This window comes from Sciurus vulgaris, assembly GCF_902686455.1.
Source record: "Sciurus vulgaris genome assembly, chromosome: 17".
NCBI classification, from domain to species: domain Eukaryota; kingdom Metazoa; phylum Chordata; class Mammalia; order Rodentia; family Sciuridae; genus Sciurus; species Sciurus vulgaris.
The window spans coordinates 7,694,839-7,717,768 of record NC_136478.1 but is presented as its reverse complement, the minus strand read 5'-3'; the positions used below and the strand labels follow the sequence as shown (position 1 = coordinate 7,717,768).

Genomic DNA, 22,930 nt, shown 5'->3' with positions numbered 1-22,930 from the left:
GTAGGGGCAGCAGGGGTGGGGGGGTGAACAACAAGAACCATTTCTCTTCTCCCCTCTTTGTCCCAAAACTCTGGCTGTCGCCAGCCTTTCCTCTTCCTCTTTCCTTGAATTAATGCCCCTTTCTAATCGTAGCTAAAGATCCAAAATGAATCTACACAGAAGGGAGGAATGTGATGTTGCAATCCAAAGTCCCAATTATAGGGGGAAATTGTTATTTAACAGAAAGAAAGGACAAGAAAATGAATCGTGTGGAACAAGTGAAGAGGTGCTCCGTAGATGATTCTGATTTGAGTAAGAAACTCTGCATTCCAGTCAGAGCCTCTATGGAAATGTTTTGGGAGTTTCTTAAAACTGTCCAACTCTGATGCAAATTCATAGATCTGATTTCTGTGTGCTGTTGATGTGCGCTTTCTATCTCAGCCTCCTTCGGCTGGGGAGAATTATGCAAAACACCCAGAGGGCTTTCAAATTTAAACAATAAAAAACTGTCACGATGTCATAAAACCTAGTGCAGGGACCATACAAATATTGGCATAACATGTCTGCCTAGTACCACCGAGTCACACATTGGTGCGTTTTAAGTGCCCAGAAGTTAAGACATCAATGATTTCCTTCAAGTGCTGTATTTGGATTTGGTTCCCCAAATTGTTTCCCAGAAGGAAATGTCGGTGTGTTCATTTTTAAAGAAATAGTGGAGCCTTGTTAGCATTGGGCCTCTCTGACTTTGGCCACTGAGCAAGTGAAATTCACAGGGCTTGTCTCTTCCTGGGATTCCTGCCTTCAAGCCCTACTTTCTCTCTCTTCCCTCCTTTTTCACCTCCGACAGAGGGTGCAGGGAACAGGAACCAAGGCTTTGCTATGCCTTGGTGCAGAGGTATTTGATTTTTTCATTTGTTTGGTTGTTTTGTTTTGTTTCTCTCTAAAGGATAAAGATGCTCCCAATTTGTGGCAGGACTGTACTTCTTTATGCCCCAACAATCATGAGATAGCCTGGGAGACTGAAATCCTCTCCCCCTGTCCCCTACCCCGTTTATGAAAAACTGCCACACAGTGCTGGGTTTGTTCAGGAGCTGGGGCGGAGCCATGCCTGCAGAGAATTCCCCTTTTCTAGGGCTGTTTGATGTCTGGATTTTGAAAATATATATCAAAAGTGAGAAAAGCAAGGCTATGGGAAGGTGGGTTAAGGCTCTGTTTTTAAACAAATGCAAAAGCAAACAAATCCTGATGCTGAGGGCCGGACCCTGGGCCACCCCTTTTATGGCCACTGTGTACCCCTGCCCTGACTTGAGACATCTTTGATATTGAGGGAGGGCTGAGAGTGAAAGCAAACTTCAGGGTTTCTCTTATTTTCCTCACAACGGGAAGGAAGGCACAGACCACAGATTATTCCTCCGGCATCCTTAGGAATAATCTGGAGTAGTGGCAGGGACAGATTAACCCTGCAGAAGAGAACTTCCCTTTCAAAAGTCCCCAAGCCAAAAGCAAAACAAAACAGAAAACTAAGACCTTCCTTTCAAGAAAGGGACTAAACCTTTAAAAAAAAAAAAAAATCCAAGGAAAATGAATCACAGTAGGGAGGCTTGCAAATCAACAATCCAAAGCTGGCCCCAAGGACTTCCTATCCCTCTGCCTGAAGGTTTATTGGAGCGCTCAGGCCCCAGAGCTGGGGAGTGTGTTTTTTTGGCACAGGCGTCAAATGGCTGAAGGTTGTCAATCATGTATTTTTGTCTTCCATTCTATCTCAGTTAGTCTTTAACTACCAGTAGGCCAAAAAAATAAAAATAAAAAATAAAAAGTAAAAAAAAATGAAAGATGTCCGTGGAGCAATCAGACTTTTAAATATATTGATTGACCCAGGATACTGCGGGACTGCATTCTATCAGCCAAGAGCATGGGAATATGGAAGAGTTTGCCTAGACCAGAACCTTCCCTGCATACCGTACTCACAGCTTCGGAACATGTCATAAGTAACTTCAGTTATTTAGAGGAGGAATGGCTGGGAACGTGGCTACCGAGACAGCTGTGCACCATGCCGAGGGTGGCCACCATTCTCCCTCTTCCCTCTGCTTTTAGCAGTAAAGCTAGTGGTTTGGTGAGGGGAGGATCTATTTAAGAAGAGAAGAATCTGGAACTGATGCTACTAAATAAAAATGACTAAGGTAAAAGGGAGAAAAGATCAGTGCATTAGCACTATGTGTTCAGTAGTAAATAGAAATCTCCCATCCGGGCAGTGTGTGTTCAAAGGAGGCCCAGGTGGTTACAGAGTTGAGACAGGGAGGAAATGAGGTCTACAGTGCAGATTTATCTGCTGGACAGAAGGAGGACCCTTGCCTATTTGATGCTAATATATTAACGTGTCAGATACATTGTAAAAAATTATGAGATGATTTTTGAAAAAGGAAACATGCAGAAAGCTGGGAAATTAAAAGATGGTGAGTTTTGTATTGAGGAACAGAAAGGGAGGGGTGAGAAAGCACACAGAGGGTGTGTGTGTGTAGCTAAGTTTGTATTCGGCCACACGTTGCTTTCATTTACAGCTATGTCTGGTAAATGAATACGTTCGTCATCTTAGGACATGCAGTGCTACTCAGGGCCCGGGAGAGAACCAGGTGCCCGCTCCTCTGATGGTTTTGCCCGTGGTGGCATCTGTTTAGAGAGGGGAGTCTAATATGTATATTTTTCTTCTTAGTAAAATTCTCTGCCAGGGAAACAATGCAGCATGAAAATTGATTGTTTAGAATGTGCACATCTGCATATGCCTTAAAAAAGCTAGCTGTTACCCCCTTGGCAAACTTTTCTTCATGTACATTTGTAATCTCAGTGGATTTTTAAAAATTAATATTCCAGGTTGAAAACAATCACACCTGTTCTGTTGTGTGCACGATAAATCGAAAAGCATGCATGCCCTTTCTATGGGTCCATGCCTGAGACCCTCAGACAAGAGACATAGTTAATTCTTAATTAGTGCAAAGGTCGTACATTTAACAACCTTTTTTTCTAATACAATTTTTCTTTAAAAAAGGAGATTAACTGGAAATCAGGGGTAAGTTGTTCTCCAAAACTGCAAATTAATAATAATTTTTTAAATGTACAGCTCTCACATAAAATTTTGTTTTGTGAACACAATGGTAAATATATGTTGCTGGGGCTTCCAAAATGTGGTGTATCCCACTGATGTCTCCAACTTGCGAGTGGACTCAGTTCTGTAATTGGAATGAAAGGAATTTTAACACTATTTAGACAAAGACTCAAATGTAGCGTAAAGGGAAAAGTTGGATTTCTTTATGTGATTTCGTCTTTCTTTCTTTTTTTTTTTTTAATTTATAAACTTCTTTGTAATGAAGGGCACCTAGACAGGATTTAGGAGCTCTTTATATATATAAAAAAAATTGTGTTTGCCTCTCACTATCTTTCAAAATTTTTAGTAATCATTACCTCCAAAAATGCCTTTCACCGTGAGTTAACCTTCTCTTACAGCCAACCGCCCAAGACCCAGTTACCAGCACTCCTTTCACTTTCTAATGTCTGGGGGCCCAAACAGACTTATATTGAATCTGCCTTATAGATTTCTATCAAATTCCTTAATTATGGCAGAACTACATTTTTCCCCCCAAACCAGGTCTCGCTTTTCATGAACGAACTGCATTCAGTGTGTTCTGAATGTCAGTCTTGATCTGGGATTGTGTTTGCCTAAAATCTCCCATCGGATGCTGAGCTTTTTTGTAAAAGTGACATGTCTATTTCTGCATCTTCAGAGGGAGAGTGAGAAATAAAAATCCCCCAAGTTGAGGACAGTTAACTCCTAGCACAGGGGTGTAGCTTTGCTATTAAGACTTTTGTTAAGCACAATTAAGTGAGGATTCAGGAACCGAATCCAAACTGGCACAGAAAGGAAGGTAAAAATGTGGAGGGTAAGCAATGTCTTCGTATCCTATGAAAGAGAGACAGGAAGCCCTGTGATCAAAGTGGCCAGCACTCTCCAGCGCCAAGCACAACCTGTTTTCTTCAAAATAAGGCCTTCGTTGGGAGTTGCAATATTATCTATCTCTTTTTTTCTTTTTAAGAATTGAAAACAAAACAAAACATAAAAACAAAAGTCATAATGTTTAGCTATATTTTTTAAACAGTGCCTCTTTGTCTAACATTCTGTTAGCTTCTTGGGGAAGTTGACTAAGAGTGCAAACTGCATGAATTTGTAACATTAGTTGCATGGATTTGTGTCAATTTAAAATAGGTCAACGCTTAGGATTTCTACTAGGGAAGGGTAGCCAAAAATCTTTCCGAATGATCTTCAAGTTAGTCCCCATAAACAGTCTGTTTTGGGGTAAATACTAATAAATTAAAGTATACCTTCTTTCCATGAAGGCATTATTTCCTGCATATATTTCTGGAGCTAACGTGATGTGAAATCATTACCAGCTTGTCTAAGTGCAGGCTCTCCACTGAACAGTTACTGTGAAATATGATTTGATAACACAGTTTAAACCAGATATGAAGTGGGAGGTACAGAAGTAAGGGGTGGATTTGCTTTTTTCCTATTTAAGAGAAATGACCTTCAAAAGTTAAAAAAAAAAAAAAAGCAAAACAAACCAAACTTTGATTTGTCCGAAGTGTTTATGTCCAATCTCGTCAGGCCTTGCTAACAAGAAAGTCATGGTATATAAGGAAAGAAGGAAAAATAATCAATTTTAGCCAAAAGACGACAAGAATTATTTATCTTTACCATGATTCACATATGTGCCTCACTTCTGATAGGCCCGTTTGCTAGTTGCACTTTCTCTAGACGGCTGTGCCCCTGGGTTCAGAAAGCTACTCTACCATTTTGTTTTCCTTTCTTTCTTTTCCTTCTTTCTTTCATTTTTTTTTTTTTCCACCAAAGAACAATGATAGTTCAACTCATTTGAAAACTGAAAACTTTGGGGAGTAAAAAATAGAGGTCATAATTTACGTCTCTCTTAAATATTCCTAATTCTTCTATGGGGCCAGCTCATCAGCCTGTAACTTCATCCTGAATGACTCTCTCCCTGTTCCTCCTCCTCATCCTTCCTCTGGAGAAAAGGATGCATTTTACACTTCTTACAGGATTGTTGGGCCCAGTTAAACTGTACACTAAGAAACTGAGTACAGAATCAAAAAAAAATGCAGTTTATTATTGTAGATTATTCTTTCTCTTGATATAACCAGAATTGAAAATGAAAGGAAAGCACATAGGAACATCACGCATGGTTAGTTAGTAACTCAAGATATAAAACAATTTTGCACAGCAAAATATGTAAAAGAAAAGTAACTGACAAGATTTTTTTATATTTATTGTGGTAAGATTTACTTTTCATTTTTTTTTAAAGACAGGATGTCAGTCCCTGAAAATAACATTTACTGATTATTGCCTTTAAAACTGTGGATTTTTTTTTAAGTTACAGAAAATCCAGTTCTGCACCACAATACAACTGTAAAAAAATCTGCATCATCTTAAAACTGTGCAGTAATGCCATTTTTATAACTGCATAAATTTTATTAGCGTTCTAAACAGTTTTGCAATTTTTTTGTATTATATGCTTGCAGGTTATATCTTAGTGCAATTCAGTCCCAAATACTTTAATTTTGAAAAAAAAAAAAAACATACATTTTGAATGTAAAATTCCCCTACAGATATAAACAGGGGTGTTTCCCCTTTTAATACTTTGGTTTTCAATACAGTCAGTGGTATAGCAAAAACTACACATACCCAACTTATATTTAAGTTGCAAGCACATGCTGTATAAGCTACTTTTTTTAAACAGTCCCCTTGCAAACTCTACCCCCCTTAACATCACAACAGTAAACAATTTAGTGCATCAATCTTTTAAAAAATCTACAGCTACACAGACCTAACTCTTTCAAATTTATCTATAACATTCCTTTATCTGTAGCATACATTTTAACTGGGCTAACAGATTATAAAAACTAGAATTAAATTATATACTAGAAACCCATAGCATTCCACATTTGACAATGACCAAAAGCCAAAAAAAGGAAATAATAATAATAATAATAAAATAAAACAAACCGAAAAATAATGGGGCAGATTTCTTTTTTTTAAAAAATAAAATTTAGACTGCTTTCGGCAACAGCACAATTTAAGTCCCCAAAGGGGGGGGGGGGATCATTCTTATGAAAAAGAAAACATTATTAAGTGTTCCTGAACGTTTGCCATGATCAATTGGGAACCCATTCTGGTGTCTTTGACAAGGAATGCCTTCAGTGCATATACAGTGGGAGGCTGAAGTTCTGAGTAACTCAAAGCTGGAGCAGATGCAAACTTTCATGGGAAGAAGGCTCTAGGCTTGCACTTTTTTGTTCTGAACTCAAAAAAGTCATGAGGCAATAAAAACAAAAGTATGAATGCCATGCTCTAAGTCTTCGAACGTCCATTTCCAAGCCAAAAGGAAAAAAAAAAGAAAAAGAAAAAGAAAAAATAATTATACCATACATGTCCAGCATGCAGGCTTTTTTTTTTTTTATTAATATATTGTCTCTTTTTCCATAAAGTCTTTGAAACAGTTATAGTTCATTGTTGCTAAGACAAAGTAGCAAGCATAATAATGCATGAGATGAGAATGAGTTTTTTAATGGCAGACTAAACTCTCAGGTTTGGCATCAGAAGGCCAAAACTCACAAGTCACACCCAGGTTGATGCAGGCTTGATTGTGGCAGGTTCATGAGGTTATTTTTCCTCTATTTTAGCATAACAATGCTAAAAACCCCAGATGGAACTCAGCACGCTGCAAGTCTATAACATTTCACATTTTTTTTTTCTTTGCAAGCTCAATCTCACATGAAGAACTCAGGAGGAGGAAAAAAAAAAAACTTTGCGTTTTTTTTCTTTTATCTCAGGGGAGGAGATGGGTGGAGGGGGGTGAGGGTGGAGGTTGGGCAACACAGCAAGCTCCATAAAGTAAAATTAAGAAAAAAAAAAATCCAAACAAAATAAAACACACACACACACAGAAAATGAACACCAGCTCATGAACTGAAGAAGAAAAATAATATGCGAATGATGCGGGCTTCAAAGGTGAGCAATGTTTCACATGGAGAACTCTGCTGGGATCTTTGAACATTGTGCAAGTCGGAGTGGGGGGTGTTAAAAAAAAAAAAAACAAGCTAGCAAGTTACGGGGGGATTTCAGATTGGCAATCCATGAGCCAAACACCCATTCCCTCCCCAATTTAAAACAGTCGCCACCACCAGAAACTCGGAGCAATGTGTGTGTGTGTGTGTGTGTGTGTGTGTGTGTGTGTGTGTGTACAGGGACCAAGGGGGGCGATCTCGGTAGGGGAGGGGGCGAGGTGGTGGCGAGCGTGGCTCTGCAACTAGCAAGCCCACACCCGAGTCGGACCCCCACGGAGCACTTATCAAGGTGGCTAGCTGGGATCGCGTGTCAGACTCACATGAAAAACTCGGGAGAGGACGGGTTGTCGCTGCTCGAGCCGTTTTCTCGGAAGCCGCTGCTCACCAACTTCTCGTATTTCTCCTTGTACGCGTCCCTCTCGCGCACCAGCCTGGAGATCTCCTGCTTGAGGTGGTCGACTTGCTGCAGCAGCTGGTTCTTCTCGGACTCCAGGACGTGTCTCTGCTGCACCCTCTTGAAGCGGCAGGACTGGGCATAGCCGCGGTTTTTCAGGGTCCGCCTCTTCTGCTTCAGCCGGATCACCTCCTCCTTGCTGACCCCGCGCAGCTGCCGGTTCAGCTCGCGCACGGACATGGTCACCAGCTGCTCGTCGGAGAAGCGGTCGTCGAAGTGCAGGCCGCCGGCAGCGTGGTGCGGGTGCAGGGCACCCCCCGCCCCCGCCGCCGCCGCCGCCACCCCCGGCGCTGGCCGGGCCACCGCCGCCCGCGCCGCCCGCGCCGCCGGCCGAGGCGGATGCGCTGCCCGCGGCGCCGGGCGCGCCGGCCGTCGGGTGGTGGTGGTGGCCGGCGGCGTGGTGGTGGTGGTGGTGGTAGTGCGGGCCTGCGCCGCTCTGCGCAGCGGCCGCAGCGATCACGGCGGACACCACGGCGGCGGCGGGGCCCATCTCCTCGCCGCTGCCGCCTAGGGAGGCACCGGCGCCGGCCCCGGCCGCCGCGGCCAGCTGCTGCGCCCCGCGCGCGTAGCCATCGAAGCCGCCCTGGAGCTGGTGGCTGTTGCTGATGAGCGCTTCGACCGCGTCCTCGGGGCTGAAGCCCAGCGCCTCAGGGTTCAGCTGCTGCGGGTAGCCGGTCATCCAGTAGTAGTCTTCCAGGTGCGCCTTCTGCTCGCTGCCCGAGCCCGGGCTGGGCGCCGAGAAGCTGGGGGAAGGGGGCACCGAGCTGCACGGCGTGCTCATGGGGGTGGAGGACAGCGAGCCCCCGGCGATGAGACGGCCGCACTGGCTGATGATGCGGTCGGTCTCCACCGGTTCCTTTTTCACTTCAAACTTCATCAGATCGAAGTCATTAACATATTCCATGGCCAGGGGACTGGTGGGCAGGTCGGAGTTGCTCATTGCCAGTTCTGATGCCATTCTCCTGCCGCCGCCGCCGCCGCCGCCGCCGCTCCGCCAGATGGGCTGCAGGAGAGGGGCCAGCGGGCTATGCTGGGTGGCCAGCGGGTGAGCCAGCTTGCCGGGCTGGGGCGCTTCTAGCTCGCGCGGCGGTGGCTGGCCCGAAACCTCCGAGCGCGCACACACCCCCCGCCCTGCCCGCGCCCCCCGCGCCCGCCCTCCCTCCCCCTGCTCACGCCAATGTGCTTGCTCGCTCGCCCCGGCCCCTCCTCGCCTGCTCGCCTCCGTGCGCGCCGAGCCGGCGGCTTCAGGCTCGGGAAGGTCCTCCGCGGGCTGCGGTGGCGGCGGCGGCTGCGAAGCCGGAGGAGCCCGGCCTGGTGCGCGGCGTCCCCCGCTCGCCGCTCCGCTGCGCGCTTTGCATAAGGAGGGCTCGCCTTGCCGGCCGGGCTGCAGGCGGGGCGCGCGCGGCGGCCGCTCGGGGCTGGAGGCGCGGCGGGCGGCTGTCCGGTGGCGCGGGCCTTGGCACGGGGGAGTTAACACTTCATGCTTCTCGCCTCCTCTTCTGCCTGGCTCTTTTTATTTATTTTTTTCTCTTTTCTCCTTTCTCTCGCACTCTCGCTCGCTCTCTTTCTCTCTCTCTCTTCCTCCGTGCAAAGTGCAAGACAGAGGTGCAGCCCGGCTGGAGGAAAGGGAGGGGGGAGTTTAGTTCTTTCTTTCTTTCTTTTTTTTTTCTTTTCTTTTCTTTTTTTTTTTTTTTTTAAGCAAAATAGCGAAGTCCTGGGGAAAGGCGAGGCAGAAAGCAAAGTGGGAAGGGGGGGCAGGCCGAGCCGACGAGCAGCCCAAGCTACAGCTCGAAGATGAAAAAAGATTTTAAAGCCTCTGATCCAGCAAGAAGAGTTTAAAGCAATTGCTGAGTTTTATAGCACTCGTGACGTCAGGCCCAAATGGGAAATTGACTGGCACTCCGGGCCAATGGGAGGCGGCAAGAGCGGCCGCGATTAGCATAATAGTATAGAAACAAGGAAACTTTTCGGAGCTGTCAATCAGGACCCAATCAGCTGACTGTCAGCTGGGACGAACTGGCTTAACCCTTCCCGCTCCGCGGCTCCCGGGGAGGGAGAGAGCAAGGCCCGGAAAAAAGTTTAGTGCGGGAGGGGAAGGAGTTTTTCAGAGAGAGCCTAGTATCCGGGTGCACCCGGGAGGACAGTTTGCTTTTCTTCGGAGCGCAAGAGAGGCCTGTCTTCTGGAGCTCCATCTCGCCCGCCACTTGATCTGCTAGGATTGGCCTAACTCCCTTTCCCTGCTTGTCCCCCAGCACCGGGACTGTGAAGTGGCCTTTTGGCTTTTCCTCCTCGCTGCATCTTGGGCATTCCAGGTGTCTTCCGGGAGACCTTCCTTCCCGCAGCCTGACTGCGCTGGGAGCTCAAACTTGGACCAACTCTTTGTCCCTCTCTCCAGTGCGCTGGAGTTGGGGGGATGCGCGGGGTGCCGGGATGGCTACTGCGCGCGGCACCCCGCCCCGTGGTGAGCCCGCTCCAGCGCTTTGGAATCCGCGGAGAGAGAAAGTTCATTCTATAAACCCTGTTTTTTAAAGGAGGTGAAATAAGTTTTTAGGGCCATTCCACGCGGAGACTAGCTGCCGCTAGCGTCGCGTGCCCCTGCGGGGAGCGAGGCGCCTATGCCAGCGACTTAACTCCGGCAAAGCTGAGATGGGTCAGCCAGGCTCCCGATTCTGGACAGAGTTGTATGGCCTTTGAGATTCATATTCATTCTCCCCCCCCCCCTCTCTCTCTCTCTCTCTCTCTCTCTCTCTCTCTCTCTCTCTCTCTCTCTCTCTCTCTCTCTCTCACACACACACACACACACACACACACTCACCATCCCCTTATGAAATTCGACCCTGTTTATCAGGGTCTGGCGCGCGCGCCCTTTGCACTGTAGCGTTCCACTTATTTCGGGTTTGATGGTGGGGAACAAGAAGGAAAAAAAAAAAAAAAAAAAAAAAAAAACCATACCCCAAACCTCACTAGCTCCCCTCAAGGGTTAAATTTTAAACCAATTTTTCTCGGACAAGCCCGGAAACCAGGAGTGTGTGTGTGTGGGGGGGGGGACTGCTCACGATTGCAAATGCTAATAACTAGTTCAATTTTTTAGATCGATTCTTTTAAAGCTGTGCAGAAAAAGAGAGAGAGAAAGAAAGAAAGGAAAAGGAGAAGAGAGCAAAGAAAAGAAATCAACAACTCTTCTAAGATTTTAAAGCGATAGGCAAGTTGGAGAAGCCGAGATTTATTTGGGGAAAGCAAAGTTATGGGAAGCCGACCCACATTTGGAAGTCCAGCCCACCTGCTTGGAAGTTGGGACTTGATTCCACCTATTAATGAAATGCACTTGGTTCTAGTCGATTTTTTTTTTTAACTTCATGGGAGGGACACACACACACACACACACACACACACAAATTATGAAAAGCCTGCAAAGGATCGAAGAGTGAAAACTATTGTTGGACCGAGTTGGTTTTTACCTCAACAGCGCCACCTTTCGGCAAAGGTCAGTTGAAATTGATCCGTGTCCAGTTTTGTTGAAGTGAAAAGAAGCTGTTTCCCCAAAGTGGGAGGAGGAAAGAGGGGAAAAAAGTTAGTTGGACCTTGGTGGTAGAGCCCGACCTTGTAGGAAATGGGACGAAGAAAGTGCTAGCAAATGCAGGAGACATATTTCCCCCCTTCATCATTAACAAAGAAGCTAGGACAACAGATGCTCTGGCGGGCATAATTCTGGCTGAGAGACCTTTGCAGTCTGATCCTAGGTAACTGGGCCCCAAACTCTGAAAGTGGCAGGATGGATTTTCAATGGGCTTTATGGCAATATCAATAGAATTAAAGTTACTTGTAATTCAGTGATAAATGAGATGTCTCTAGTAAGTAAGATTAAGTACAGTGCTATAAAGTTGTTTATCTGAAAAGTAATTCTCAGAAAACCTGACTTCTGACACTTGGTCATATATTAAGCCAGCTTCTTGAACATTGCACTTCAGAATGGTCTTACCCACCTGGCAGGATACTTTACTATTTATAACCAGACCTTAGGTGTCACTCACCAGCTTCAGATACCAGATTAACCCATGTTAATTTCTCTGATCCTGGAGTCTTCTGTTTCAGCAAATCCAGGAATCCCTGCCGGGAAACTTCCCAGATTGGTAGGGATATCCTAATCCTGAAAGGCCGGCACTGTTGGTATTTTCCTGACAAGCCTACCACGGAGGAGTTGTTTATAAGGGTAGTTTTGGTTTAAGGGAGTGCTTTGTTAGGGTGGAACGAACTGTGTTTAGTCACAGTTTGGTAAGAAAGAGTGAAGATCCTACCAATATTTATGCTATCTAAGATAATTCCCTTGCTTTCCTCCTCTGAGGATATTTTACCTAGTAATGAAGTTAAGGGATTTTAGTTTATGTGTTCAGAGGAAAATGCACTGCTTATATTACACAAACATTATGGCATTTAGCCTTGTTCATGATGTCTAAAGTTTATGTTTTTTGTGTAAAATGTAGATTTATGTGTACTTGGAAAGAATTAATTCTTTTTTGTTTATAATAATTTTTAAAACTCCTTCTGCATCATGTTTTTGTTAAAAGCTATAAAGTATGATCCCTGCCTCTCAAGAAAGTATTTTTGACCAGGAACACTGAAGCTGCTACATTTATAAATAAACATTTTATAAACAGAATTCACTAATGACGAAGACCATGCCATATAGTTTCATGGCCGCATACCTAATTGTTGCAATTATATATCATTTCTAGAAATTAAATGCCCATGTTTGGGCAGCTAAATGTATTATTATCTGCACATTTTTTATGGTTTATTTTTGTTCACCACTGTTAAGCCGTGGTATTTTTCTTCCTCTTATTGCAGAGTCTTTTATAGTCTCCCATTTTCTCTTGGAAACAGAGGATGAGAATTATGCTTTAGATGTGTAGCCATAGTGCTCTCAGGCTTGTAACTTAATTCCCATTTTTGTCCTTTTTACTTTATTATTTAGTGATTCACAGGGGTGTCTAAACATTTACAGTTCTCTGTTAGCAGCATTTCTTTTATAACAATTGAGCGCTCTCATTTTAATTAGTACTATTCAGGTTTCTGATTCTCTACAATTATAGCAGGCCACATTTCTTTAGACTTCTTTGCTAACATTGTTTGTTTCTCTTCTATCCAAGCCAATCTAACCCAGATACAATATGAACTGTGTTTTCTTGCTGCTTAATATCCCCTCGCTATATATACTCTGGTAATCTCTGTAGAACAATATACAGTAATTTAGAAACCATGCGTTTGTCATTATTGACCAATTCAAACCAGTAGCATTAAAGTTTCTGAAAGCAATGAGTATTTATAGAAGATTTTGAGGGGGAGGAGGGCATGGGTCAAATCACGTAGAACATTTCGAAAGAGTAACATCAAAAACTCAATTGTAGTTTCGTGTCAGTACATACATAACAAGTTTCTGCAAAGGGGAAGAAAAGCCCCTCATGTCTAAATTACAAAGATTAAAAGCTAAAAGGAATGTGTCTTTCCTGATGGTGAGTTATAGCAACTCAAGTGCATCAGGTTGCCTCAGATGTACAGAATCTGAAAACAGCAGGATGTATCCAGAATAGCAACTGAACTCTTTGTTTATCCGGGAGCTGATTTTATGGAGCAGAACTAAGCAGTGTCCACTAAATTTTACTATGAAACCAACTAAATGGATTTGAGAAAGAGTTCTGGAGAGTGACTGCAGGATAAGGCGTCCACTGTGCTTAGGTCTAGTGTTAGATAAATCCTTTTAACAGTCTTCAGTTAGCAGGGTAAGTAAATCACAAATCACTGTTAGCAGATTCATGGAAGAAAATTAATAGAATCAGATGAGATAATCTGATAAGGATAAAATTGCTGAGGGAAGTCTCCATTGGTGAATGTGAAAAAACAGTGTGATTACCAGGAGTCGTTATGAATAGGTGAATTATGTGCTAAATAATCATCAGAGTAATTCAGCATTTATTAATTCTTTTCTCTTTAAGCAATTCACAGTTGTAAGTTAAAGCCTCTCTCTCTTTGAAGACAAATCTTTTATAATTTTTATTAGAGGTAATTTATTATTTGCATTACCTGTATTTACTTCATAATTGAACATTTTGCATTCAAATTTATGTAATGCATTATGCTTGAGAATATATTTCTGCCTGATTAGCATAAATAGTCACTTACCTCATGAATTACTAACAAAGTTTATCTTAAAATATAGGTTTTTTTATTAAGTGGAACACAAACATATGTACAATAAATTCTGATTTTTCCAGTGCCGTTAGAGAACAACTCACGTTTGGTTACCGGGAAGCGAGGGGTGGGATGTGGGGAGGAAGCAAAATAGACAGATGAGACTTAGAGTTTTTTCCCAAGGGTGTTGCTCAGGTGGGGCCCTAGGGAGGGGCAGGGAGGAAGGACAGGAGGCAGAGCTGGGCTCTTCCTACACTGGATTGTTTATTGGATGATCTCAACTATAAATGTGGAGTCCAAAAACAAATAAACAAAAAACTCTTAATCAGTGATCTCTACATGGTGGAGGGTCATGGTAGCCAGTCAATAGTATTGATGGTGTTTGGGGGTATTTTATTTATTTCATTTTATTTTTGGGGTCTCTCCAGTGTTCCTCTTAAGAACACGATCCACACAATTTTATGAAATACTTGTTTTGCACAAGAGATGGGAACAATCCCCATGTTTACTGGGTAGGGGTGCCAGTTTCAGCCAGCTCTGTTCCCTTGCTTCACCCACAGACACCCAGCAGGGCCTGGCAGACAGGAGGCGTTTGCTGAATAATAGCTCTGGGGACACAGGGACATTGGAGCAGAAGGACATCGTTGGTTGAAACGATGGGCCCTACTTCTCACTCGGGCCACTCCAAACCAGCGTTTCCACTCTCAGCTCTCTTGCCCTTTCTGTTTTTAGGGGGAAGCTGCATCTTTGGGATTTGTTCCCTCAGTTAGGGGCTGCTTATGATTCACCCCTCCATTGTCACCCCTTTTGATCCTATTCACAGCTTACACCAGTGAGGGAATCCGTCACCAAAGCAGTCAGCACTTCGAAGAATTTTATCATGGTGAACTCAGAATTAATTAAAAAAAGAAAAAGAAGAAGAAGTAGTAGGGGATTTTTTAAAAAGGGACCTAATATCCAAAGAATCAGTATGCGGGTTGTGTCTTTCATGCATGTTAACTGGGGGACCATCTCCAAGATGGCGCCAGCTCTGTGAGGGTCTGTGTGCCTGCCTTCCTGCCCTTGGTGATGTGGCCATTCGAAAACTGTTCTAGAAGCTTTAGCAGCTGTCCCACGTGGGAAAAAAATGCAGTTATAGAAAATACAGGCTGAACTTAAATTCCCCCACCATGGCGGGGGGCGGGCAGTGTAAGGATGCAGGTGGTTTCTGGATTAGCTTGTCTGGGGCCTGAGACCACGGGTCCCTCAGGGTCCTGTTTTATGTCTTAGTTCTTGGTCGCACATGGGCGTGGCCGAACTTTCTCCAGTGTTGTTCTTTGCCATGAAAATCCTGCACATGCCCAGCCACAGCCTCAGTCTGTCACAACAGTGTTCCTGATCCGACCAAGAATGGAAATTGGGTAATAGCTCCACCCACCCAAAATAAAAATTAAAATCAAACTTACAGACCCTCTGATAGTATTTTTAGTTAGTAATTTCATAGCAGTGACACTTGTTCTTTGTTAAATATAAATATTTGGACAAGATAGAAAGAGAAGGCTATCAAATGAAAAAAAAAAAAAGCTGTTCCTCATTTCTAGCCAGCACCTATCCTTGGTCTCAGGAGTGACCATCTGAAGTAGTCACGGGCCTGGGTTTGCTGTGTATACAGAGTGGAATCTTAGCTTGGGCATGGTTCAGATATGTCCACCTGGATCTCAGAAAGGTTTGGAGTGCTTGTTTGGTTTTTGGTAGAATTTATCTAATGGAATCTCATCGTGCATGTGTGTGTGTGTGTGTGTGTGTGTGTGTGTGTAGGGGGCAGTATTTAGAGACCTGATCGTAACACTTTCTGGCCCTTAGCAGGTGAGTTGGCCGCATGCAGGGCTGACTTCACCGGGCACAGCAGAACAGTGGTCATGGGACTGTTGTGGGCCCACGAGGACATTTTAATTTATTTTCAAATCAGAATCAAAGAAAGGAATATAATCTAGCTTGGATTATGTCTGTTGTCATACCAGTGAAGTCTGAAAGCATCATTTAATACCAGGAAGGGGCCCACGGAAGCCAAGGTGCCCCGGACTCTTGGAAGTCCACACAAGACTCCAACACGTGACTCCAACAACATTTTTCTTGGTCACCTCCAGTGACAGCTCACTACCTGCCAATTTTCCCTGTCCTGTCCATTTGTTTCTTTGTTTCAGCCCAAGGCCTCACCCCTTCTTCTAGATGTTAGGCCTGATTTTATATGCTCAAGAGGCCATGCACTCATGGAGACTGAATGGGCACAGGGTCGTTGGGAAGTCAAAGACAGCCAGGAGGACACCCTTTCCCTGCATTCCGTTTCTCACGTTAAACATAGGCAGGGCCTTTAGGCAGTTCCAGGTCTGCTTCCTTTCCAGTGCCCTGCCTCCTGACCACCAGTTCTCAGAGAGGGTCCCCGGGTCCCTGCTGCACTCCTAGGATCCAGGTCCCACAGCTAAGCCAGGTGGCTAGGTGTGCTCTGCTCATCTGCCTCCTGGAGCTGCAGCACATCTGCCCCCATTCCCAGGGACTCACAGTGCCTGCACCCTGGATATAAGCTCTGGGCCCTTTCTTCTCATATTTCCTCCATCCCGAATTTGTGTTCTTACAGTTTTCAACCCAAGCACAGAAATTACAACAATCCCTAGTACAGTCCACGTCATCTGATTCAGCCTGATCCTTGCTTTGGATCCTAGCTCCATTTAGATCTAGAACATACTATTGACTAGTTTTACTTTGCTTCTCAGCTTTATGCCAGCTTGGAAGGAAATGGATGTGCTCTGTGTATGACTTAACTTGTCCTACCAGGTCCCTCGTCTGTGGATTGGGAGCTGGCCAGGATCAGAGACTGGGCCTGGGAAGTGTGTTGTACCGTGTGGGCCACAGAGCAGCTCCATAAATGGCTGGTCATCTCCTGCATCCCTGCCGTCCCTCTGGGTTCTTGATGAGAACACAGGGAGGGGCAAAGCCCTGTGCATTCTAGGAGACCCCTCCCCTCTCAACCCCTAGCAATCACACAAAGTGACCCACCAGGCCATTCGAGTCCATTAATGGACATTTTAAATAGAGACGGCCTACTGTTGGTAATTGGGGTAATTTTAAACTAAATTGCCCCATCTGGATGTCCTGCACATATCTTTCTAATGAATTCTGAAATAGCTTCACTTTTCCATAGGGTAGGCGAAGCTCTCTGTTGAACAGGCATGCTTCCCGAATAACTGTCCCTCTTGAACCTGCCTTTGCCTTTGTAAACCCTTTCCCCTGTCAAATACATATAGTAGTTGTCCAAAGTTGGGACCTCAGAGACTGATAAAAAATAGATAAAACCTAGACAAACTAATCAAAAGGTTCTGTGTATGCAGAAAAGCATATTTGAGCTCCAGTCTTTCCTCTGGTTTTTCTCTGGTTTAGATCACCAAGTTCCCTGCCATTTCCTGATGCCAATTTTGAGGCCAAGAGGCTCAGAGGCATGTCCTTGAACAAAAACGTTCAGAGTTTCAAGTGTCCACTTTTGAGCTCAGCTAGTCCCCCTGGTCCCTCTCGAAGGGACATAAATGTGCAAGCTTTTGCAAAATCTCCCCTCCAAGGTCCACCTGGCCCCCTTTCAGAGACACCTGGGAATAAGTGCAGGAACCAGCCCAGGAGTTATTTCTGATGAGCTGTCTGTGTCCTGCATGAGAGAACTCGACTCTCGCTGGTTCACAGACCCAGCCCAGGATCCCAAGGGCTCCCGAGGGAGGATGGAAACCCTTTGGAGAAGCATCCCTGACTGTTGACTGGTGATTTTGTGAAGAGCTGCTGATTGGAGATGAGTCTCAGGGCTGTCCCAGGGAGGTGCTCTGCAGTAGACTGGACTAGGGAAGGGAGGCCAGCCTGAGGTGGCAGGCTCTGAGGTTGGCACCCAGGTCTGCAGCTTCCTCTCTGCCCTCAGCAAAGCCCTTCACCATCTTCTTCCAACTCATTTTTCAGGTTTCAAATGGACCCAATGACATGAAGAGGTGAAGAAAGTTCTAGGCCCTATGGAGGGGGCACGGAAGGGTCATTCAGCTCCCCAAGTCTGAAGGAGAAGTAGGTGAACAGGAAGCAGACACCCACAGACACGAATGAACACTGCCTTGCTGGGTTTCACAGTTGGCCATGGGTCACGAAGGCAAAGTCAGAACATCTTTGAGGTCAAAATGACAGAGCCAGCAAAGCAAGGTCAGAAGAGCAGGGTCAGACCCTGTGTATCTTCAGAGGTGCTCCGGTTTGGATGGAAATTGCTTAAGTCCTTTGGTAGCAGCACAGTGAGAAGAATATCATGGATTTCTGAGCGTCACTGAACAGATACATCTCACATGCCAGACGTGCCTTGCTTTGGCTCCAGGCCAACAAGTGTGTGAATCCTGCTCCATCCCAGGTGTGAGATTCTGGGCAAATGTGCTGACTCTCTGGGCCAGAGGTGGAGCAGGGTTTGGGAATGACACTGTGCATGCACACTGGATTCGTGGCATAGTGCCTGCCCTGTGGGGAGTGTGTGCTGGTGCCCGAGCAGATGTTCTGCACACACTGTTTCACAGGGCCGGCGCCCGGGCAAACTAGGGCTGGGCTGTGGCTCCCTTCTTCTATCTTTTATGTTCTCGCCTTCAAGCTATGCTCCCTGCTCAACCTGGCCTCTTATTTCCCTCTCCTGACTCAGCAGGATTTTGCTCGCCTGGAATTTCACCATCTCCCACATTCCCTGCCCTCTGTGGAGCCCCTCATCTCTCCTGTGTGCCTTGGAGCTGGAACAAACACTCTTCTCTCCATGTCCTTTACCTGCCAGAGGGCTTGGCACACAGTAGGTGCTCAACATGTGTTTTTCCAGTGCAAACGACTGAACACATGCTCAGATTCCTTGTGTTTTTCAACTCTAGCTCACACAGGAGGTTGGCTAAATACCCCAGGAAACGCGGCTGTGGCCGGGCAGGACGGATGGCCACGGTTTGCAACGCGAAGGTTCCTACGTTCACTCCGCACTCATCCATCGGCCCACCCCTCAGCTACAGGATGCTCTTCTGGTTCGTTGCTTCACCTCTATTTTTCCAAGATGGAATTGGGTGCAAAACAATAAATGTTGCTGGGTGAACTTTTGCGTGCAGGAGGGATGGGATTAAGTCCCTGGGAGTAGCGAGGTGACTACTCCAGCTCTTCCAGCTGCTGCCAAGAGGACGGGCTCCAGCTTTGCATCACAACTGCCTCAGAGCGCAGACACGGTTGCATAATCCTCAGATAACAATGCAAGGCCCACCTCCATTTCCACATGCCCCAATCCTGCCCATTCCTCAAGGCATGGCTCCGACACAGTGTAGCACCCAGGAGGCATTGAATGAGTGGCTGGTGTAAATGTGATGCCTCTGGTTCCAGAAGCCTTCCCTGGCTCCTGCCTTTCATTTGGGGTCCCCACAGTGGTAGCTCAGCACCTCCTAGGGAGCCCCCTGGTGTGGCTTTGGGCAGCTGTGTGGTGCACCTTGGAGGCCAGGCAGCGAGTGATTGGCTTGGTGACCTTGGAGGAGTCCTCCATCTGCTTTACCAGACTCAGTGTCTCCATCTGTATAAAGCAATGTCCATTAGCTCTCCCTAGTTACAGGTGGAAAACGCACTGACCTAAACTGGTTTAAGCAAAAAGGAAACATTGGCTCATGTGACTGGAATCTCCGGAGACAGAGCTGGTGTCACGTCTGGTGAGACAGGAGTCATTTGGTGTCCTTGGAACTCCATCTGTGTCAACTCCAGACCTGGACTGCCCATGGAAGCAGGAAGGTTGGGGCAGCTCCAGCCCCAGCTCCTCCCAGGCTGAGTTCCCAGTGGGCTACACTGAAGTCATGGTTTGTGTCACATCAGACTGGCTCACTTGGAGGTTCATATGCCCACCCTGAGCCAACCCCTACGGCAAAGTTACCAAACATGTGATTGGCTCAGACACGGGGTGGGATCGGGACCCAGGAAATACCTGAGCCTCTGGATGGAGGAGCTGTCTCCCTCAGTGACATTGGAGCCTGTCACCAAATCGTGACATTACTAGGAGTCAGCAGGTACCTGAAATTCACCCAGGGCTTGCCCTCAGTTTTGAACCGATTGGATAGTCACAGCAGCACCATGAGACCTGTGCTGCTGGAGCTTCCCTTGACCAACAAGGGGCCCAGTTGCCCTTCGGAGGGCTTTTCCAAGGTCGTGTGGCTGGTGAGTCATACAAATGATCAAGTGATGAGTCCAGACATAGCCACCAAGTTTGCACTCTTAATTATTTTCCTTTATTTTCTCTCGTAAGAGGGAGATAGTCAAGAAACAAATAGACAAGTAAACACCTGATATGATGTAACATAATGTCACATGTCAGGATACCACACTGTATACACACGTAACACAGTAGAATGTTCTATAGCACAGCATGGTATCGCATCATACCAGGGCAGGCGCTGGTAAGCCATCACTTTGTGTCCGTTTCAAGAGCATTTATTGCAAGTGTAGCCATGGGTGGCGTGTGTCAGGTGGCTGGTGAATGGCTCATTTCTTGTTTTTTTTTTTTTTTTTTTTTTTGTTACTGGGCATTGAGCTCAGGGGCACTCGACCACGGAGCCACATCCCCAGCCCTATTTTGTATTTTATTTTATTTACAGATAGGGTCTCACTGAGTTGCTTAGCGCCTCGCCATTGCTGAGGCTGAATTTGAACCGGTGATCCTCCTGTCTCAGCCTCCAGAGCCACTGGGAATACAGGTGTGAGCCACCACACCCAGTGATGACCCCTTTTATGTGCACAGTGTGAACCTTTGATCCAAGAACCTCGTTTCTTTCATGGCAACATTGTCATTATAACATTCCTATGTTTGTTTCTGTCTCACAAGGAGAACAAATGATTGAAGTTCAAGGAGCATGCAGGGAAGTGGAATTTCTAGGCCTATGGCTCTGGCTTTCACGAGTGTTGGATGTTTAAAGATGTTGTGCTGGACTTGTGTCCCCTAGAATATCTTCTTGGACACTCTTGGTGGATCTGACAACTCTGTTTGACAAGGCAGGCGGAAAAGGAGTGAGGTGGCAAATGCAAATGATAAAGAGCTTTGGAACTTAATCTCCCCCTCCTCCCTTTAAAAAAAAAATGCCCTGGAGGTTTTGGGAATTTCCATGACAATCTCTAAATTGGTGTTTGTGCCACACAAGCAGGCAATGGTCCATCTGCAGGGTCTTGGCAGGTGTTAAAGTGCACTGAACGAGCTGAGAGGTAAAGGTTTCGTGTTTCACTTTATAATGAAGCATATTCTCCCTTCTGCCCTCTCAAGGTGCAGATACTAAGCAAGCAAATCACCCTGGGCTTCCTTTCTTCACTCCTGTCCCCTGCCTGGCAACTCAGCAATACGAAAGGCATATAATCAAAGCATAAAGCAATTCTAAAACGCCCCCAAAATGATGTTCACACATTCGCATCTGTAATCAGAATGGCTTATATCTCCCTCCCTCTGCCACTGTGGTGTAATCCTGGTGTGATTTCAGTTCCCTGGAGGTGACTAAGAGTCTAGTCATTAATGCAAAGCCCACGAACTTTATTGGAATATGCCATCAGAAAAATCTGTTTCCAAAATCTCTATGAGCTGAATGCAGCTGGAAGTGCCAGTCCCTCTTGGCCACTGCACAAGTTTGTGCATTTTCTTTGTGTTGGAATCCCTCTCCGTACTGTGTGCCAGTGTGAGGTTGCTGTCCATTTTCCACATCTCAGGGAAGGAGCATTTGGGTATAAAGTTATTTGATGGAGGAATAGGCTTCTAGAAGCTCTCACACTACTGCCTAGATGTTTACTTTTCCAACGATATTGGGATAATTTGGTTGTGGTGATGATGAAGATGTGAAGAAGATGATGAAGAAGAAGAGAAGAAGGAGGAGGAGGAGGAGGAGGAGGAGGAAAAAGCTGCCTTTATAGAAAATGCAGAAGATAGAGAAATTTGGAGACCTCACGATGCAGCAGTAGTTCAATCCAAAATTTGGGAAATTTTCTCTAAGACAGATGCTCTAGTTTCTTCAATAAATAAGTGACCTACAAAAGGAAGGGGAGAAGAGGAACCTATCAGAGATTTAAACAGATCCTCTTTCAGGTTTATCAGAAGGGACTTGAACCCAGAGAGGCTGCAGCAGTCATGTGGGAGCTGGCTGCGAGGGGTTTTGGGGGGCATTTATTAGTTCTTCCTTATCTGTGGTTTTGCTTTCCCTAGTTTGTTATTTGCAGTCAACTGTGGTACAAAAATATTAAATGGAAAATTCCAGAAATGAACAATTCATATGTTTTAAGTTGCACACCATTCCGAGTAGTGTTATGAAATCTTGAGCCAACCTTCTCCAGCCCACCCAGAACGTGAGTCACCCTCTGTTCAGTGTGAACACGCTGTATATGCTACCTGCCCATTAGTCACCTAATAGCCATCTTGCTTATCAGATTTAGAGTATCAGTATTGAGTACTTGTGTATAGAGTTCAGGACTCTCTGGTGGCAGGCGTCCACTGGGGGATTTGGAACGGATACCCCTCAGATAAAAGGTGGTCAAACAGCCCTGCAGTTTTCACCTGCCCACAAGAGCCACCTGCTATTCCAGTATGGTGACTGAGGTGCCCCAGGCTGCTGCTTCCTTTCCTAGGCCCCACTTTCAGCCTGGTTGACTTATATTTTCCCCTGGGAAAAGCCCCTTCCTCCAGAGGCTTCTTTGGCTGGTTCTCCCTCACCAAAGTGGGTGCTGTATCTCCATCTGGCTGGCAGGGACCCTGGCGTGGCATTTGTGACTGAACATTGTAATTATGTACATATTTTAATGTTTACCAAAGGGAGGGAGTTGTAGACTCACAGGCAGTGATAAAGAGTAGCAGCCAGCTCCTGTGTACCTGTAACCAACCTCTCCCAGGGCTGACATCTTACACGATGAGAGTGAAAGCAGAGTCAGGAAGCCACGTGGCTACCATCCACGGCCTCATGAGTTTCGCCAGTTGCACCTGCACTTGTGCGTGTGTGTGAGCGTGTGTGTGTGCGCACCTCGTGCTCTGTGTGATCTCATCCTGTGCCCAGGTTTCTGTGACAACTGCTGCCATAGTCAAGGAGCAGAGCATTTCCAGCGTCAGAGTTCCTGGCGATGTCCTTGGAGCTTGTCTTTTGGCCTGCCAGTTTCTCTCATGACTCTGAGTAT

At 45.8% G+C, this 22,930-nt stretch overlaps 1 protein-coding gene across 1 annotated transcript in view; it reads right to left on the bottom strand.

Moving 5' to 3' along the window:
- The window catches only part of MAF (MAF bZIP transcription factor), a 41,903-nt gene extending 33,195 nt beyond the window's left edge, over window positions 1-8,708 (bottom strand). Inside the window, 2 exon segments of the mRNA XM_079116960.1 lie at window positions 7,428-7,820; window positions 7,822-8,708. Of these exon segments, the coding sequence (XP_078973086.1) occupies window positions 7,428-7,820; window positions 7,822-8,519 (1,091 nt within the window). The 5' untranslated portion in view covers window positions 8,520-8,708.
- Window positions 8,709-22,930: the final 14,222 nt, after the last annotated feature.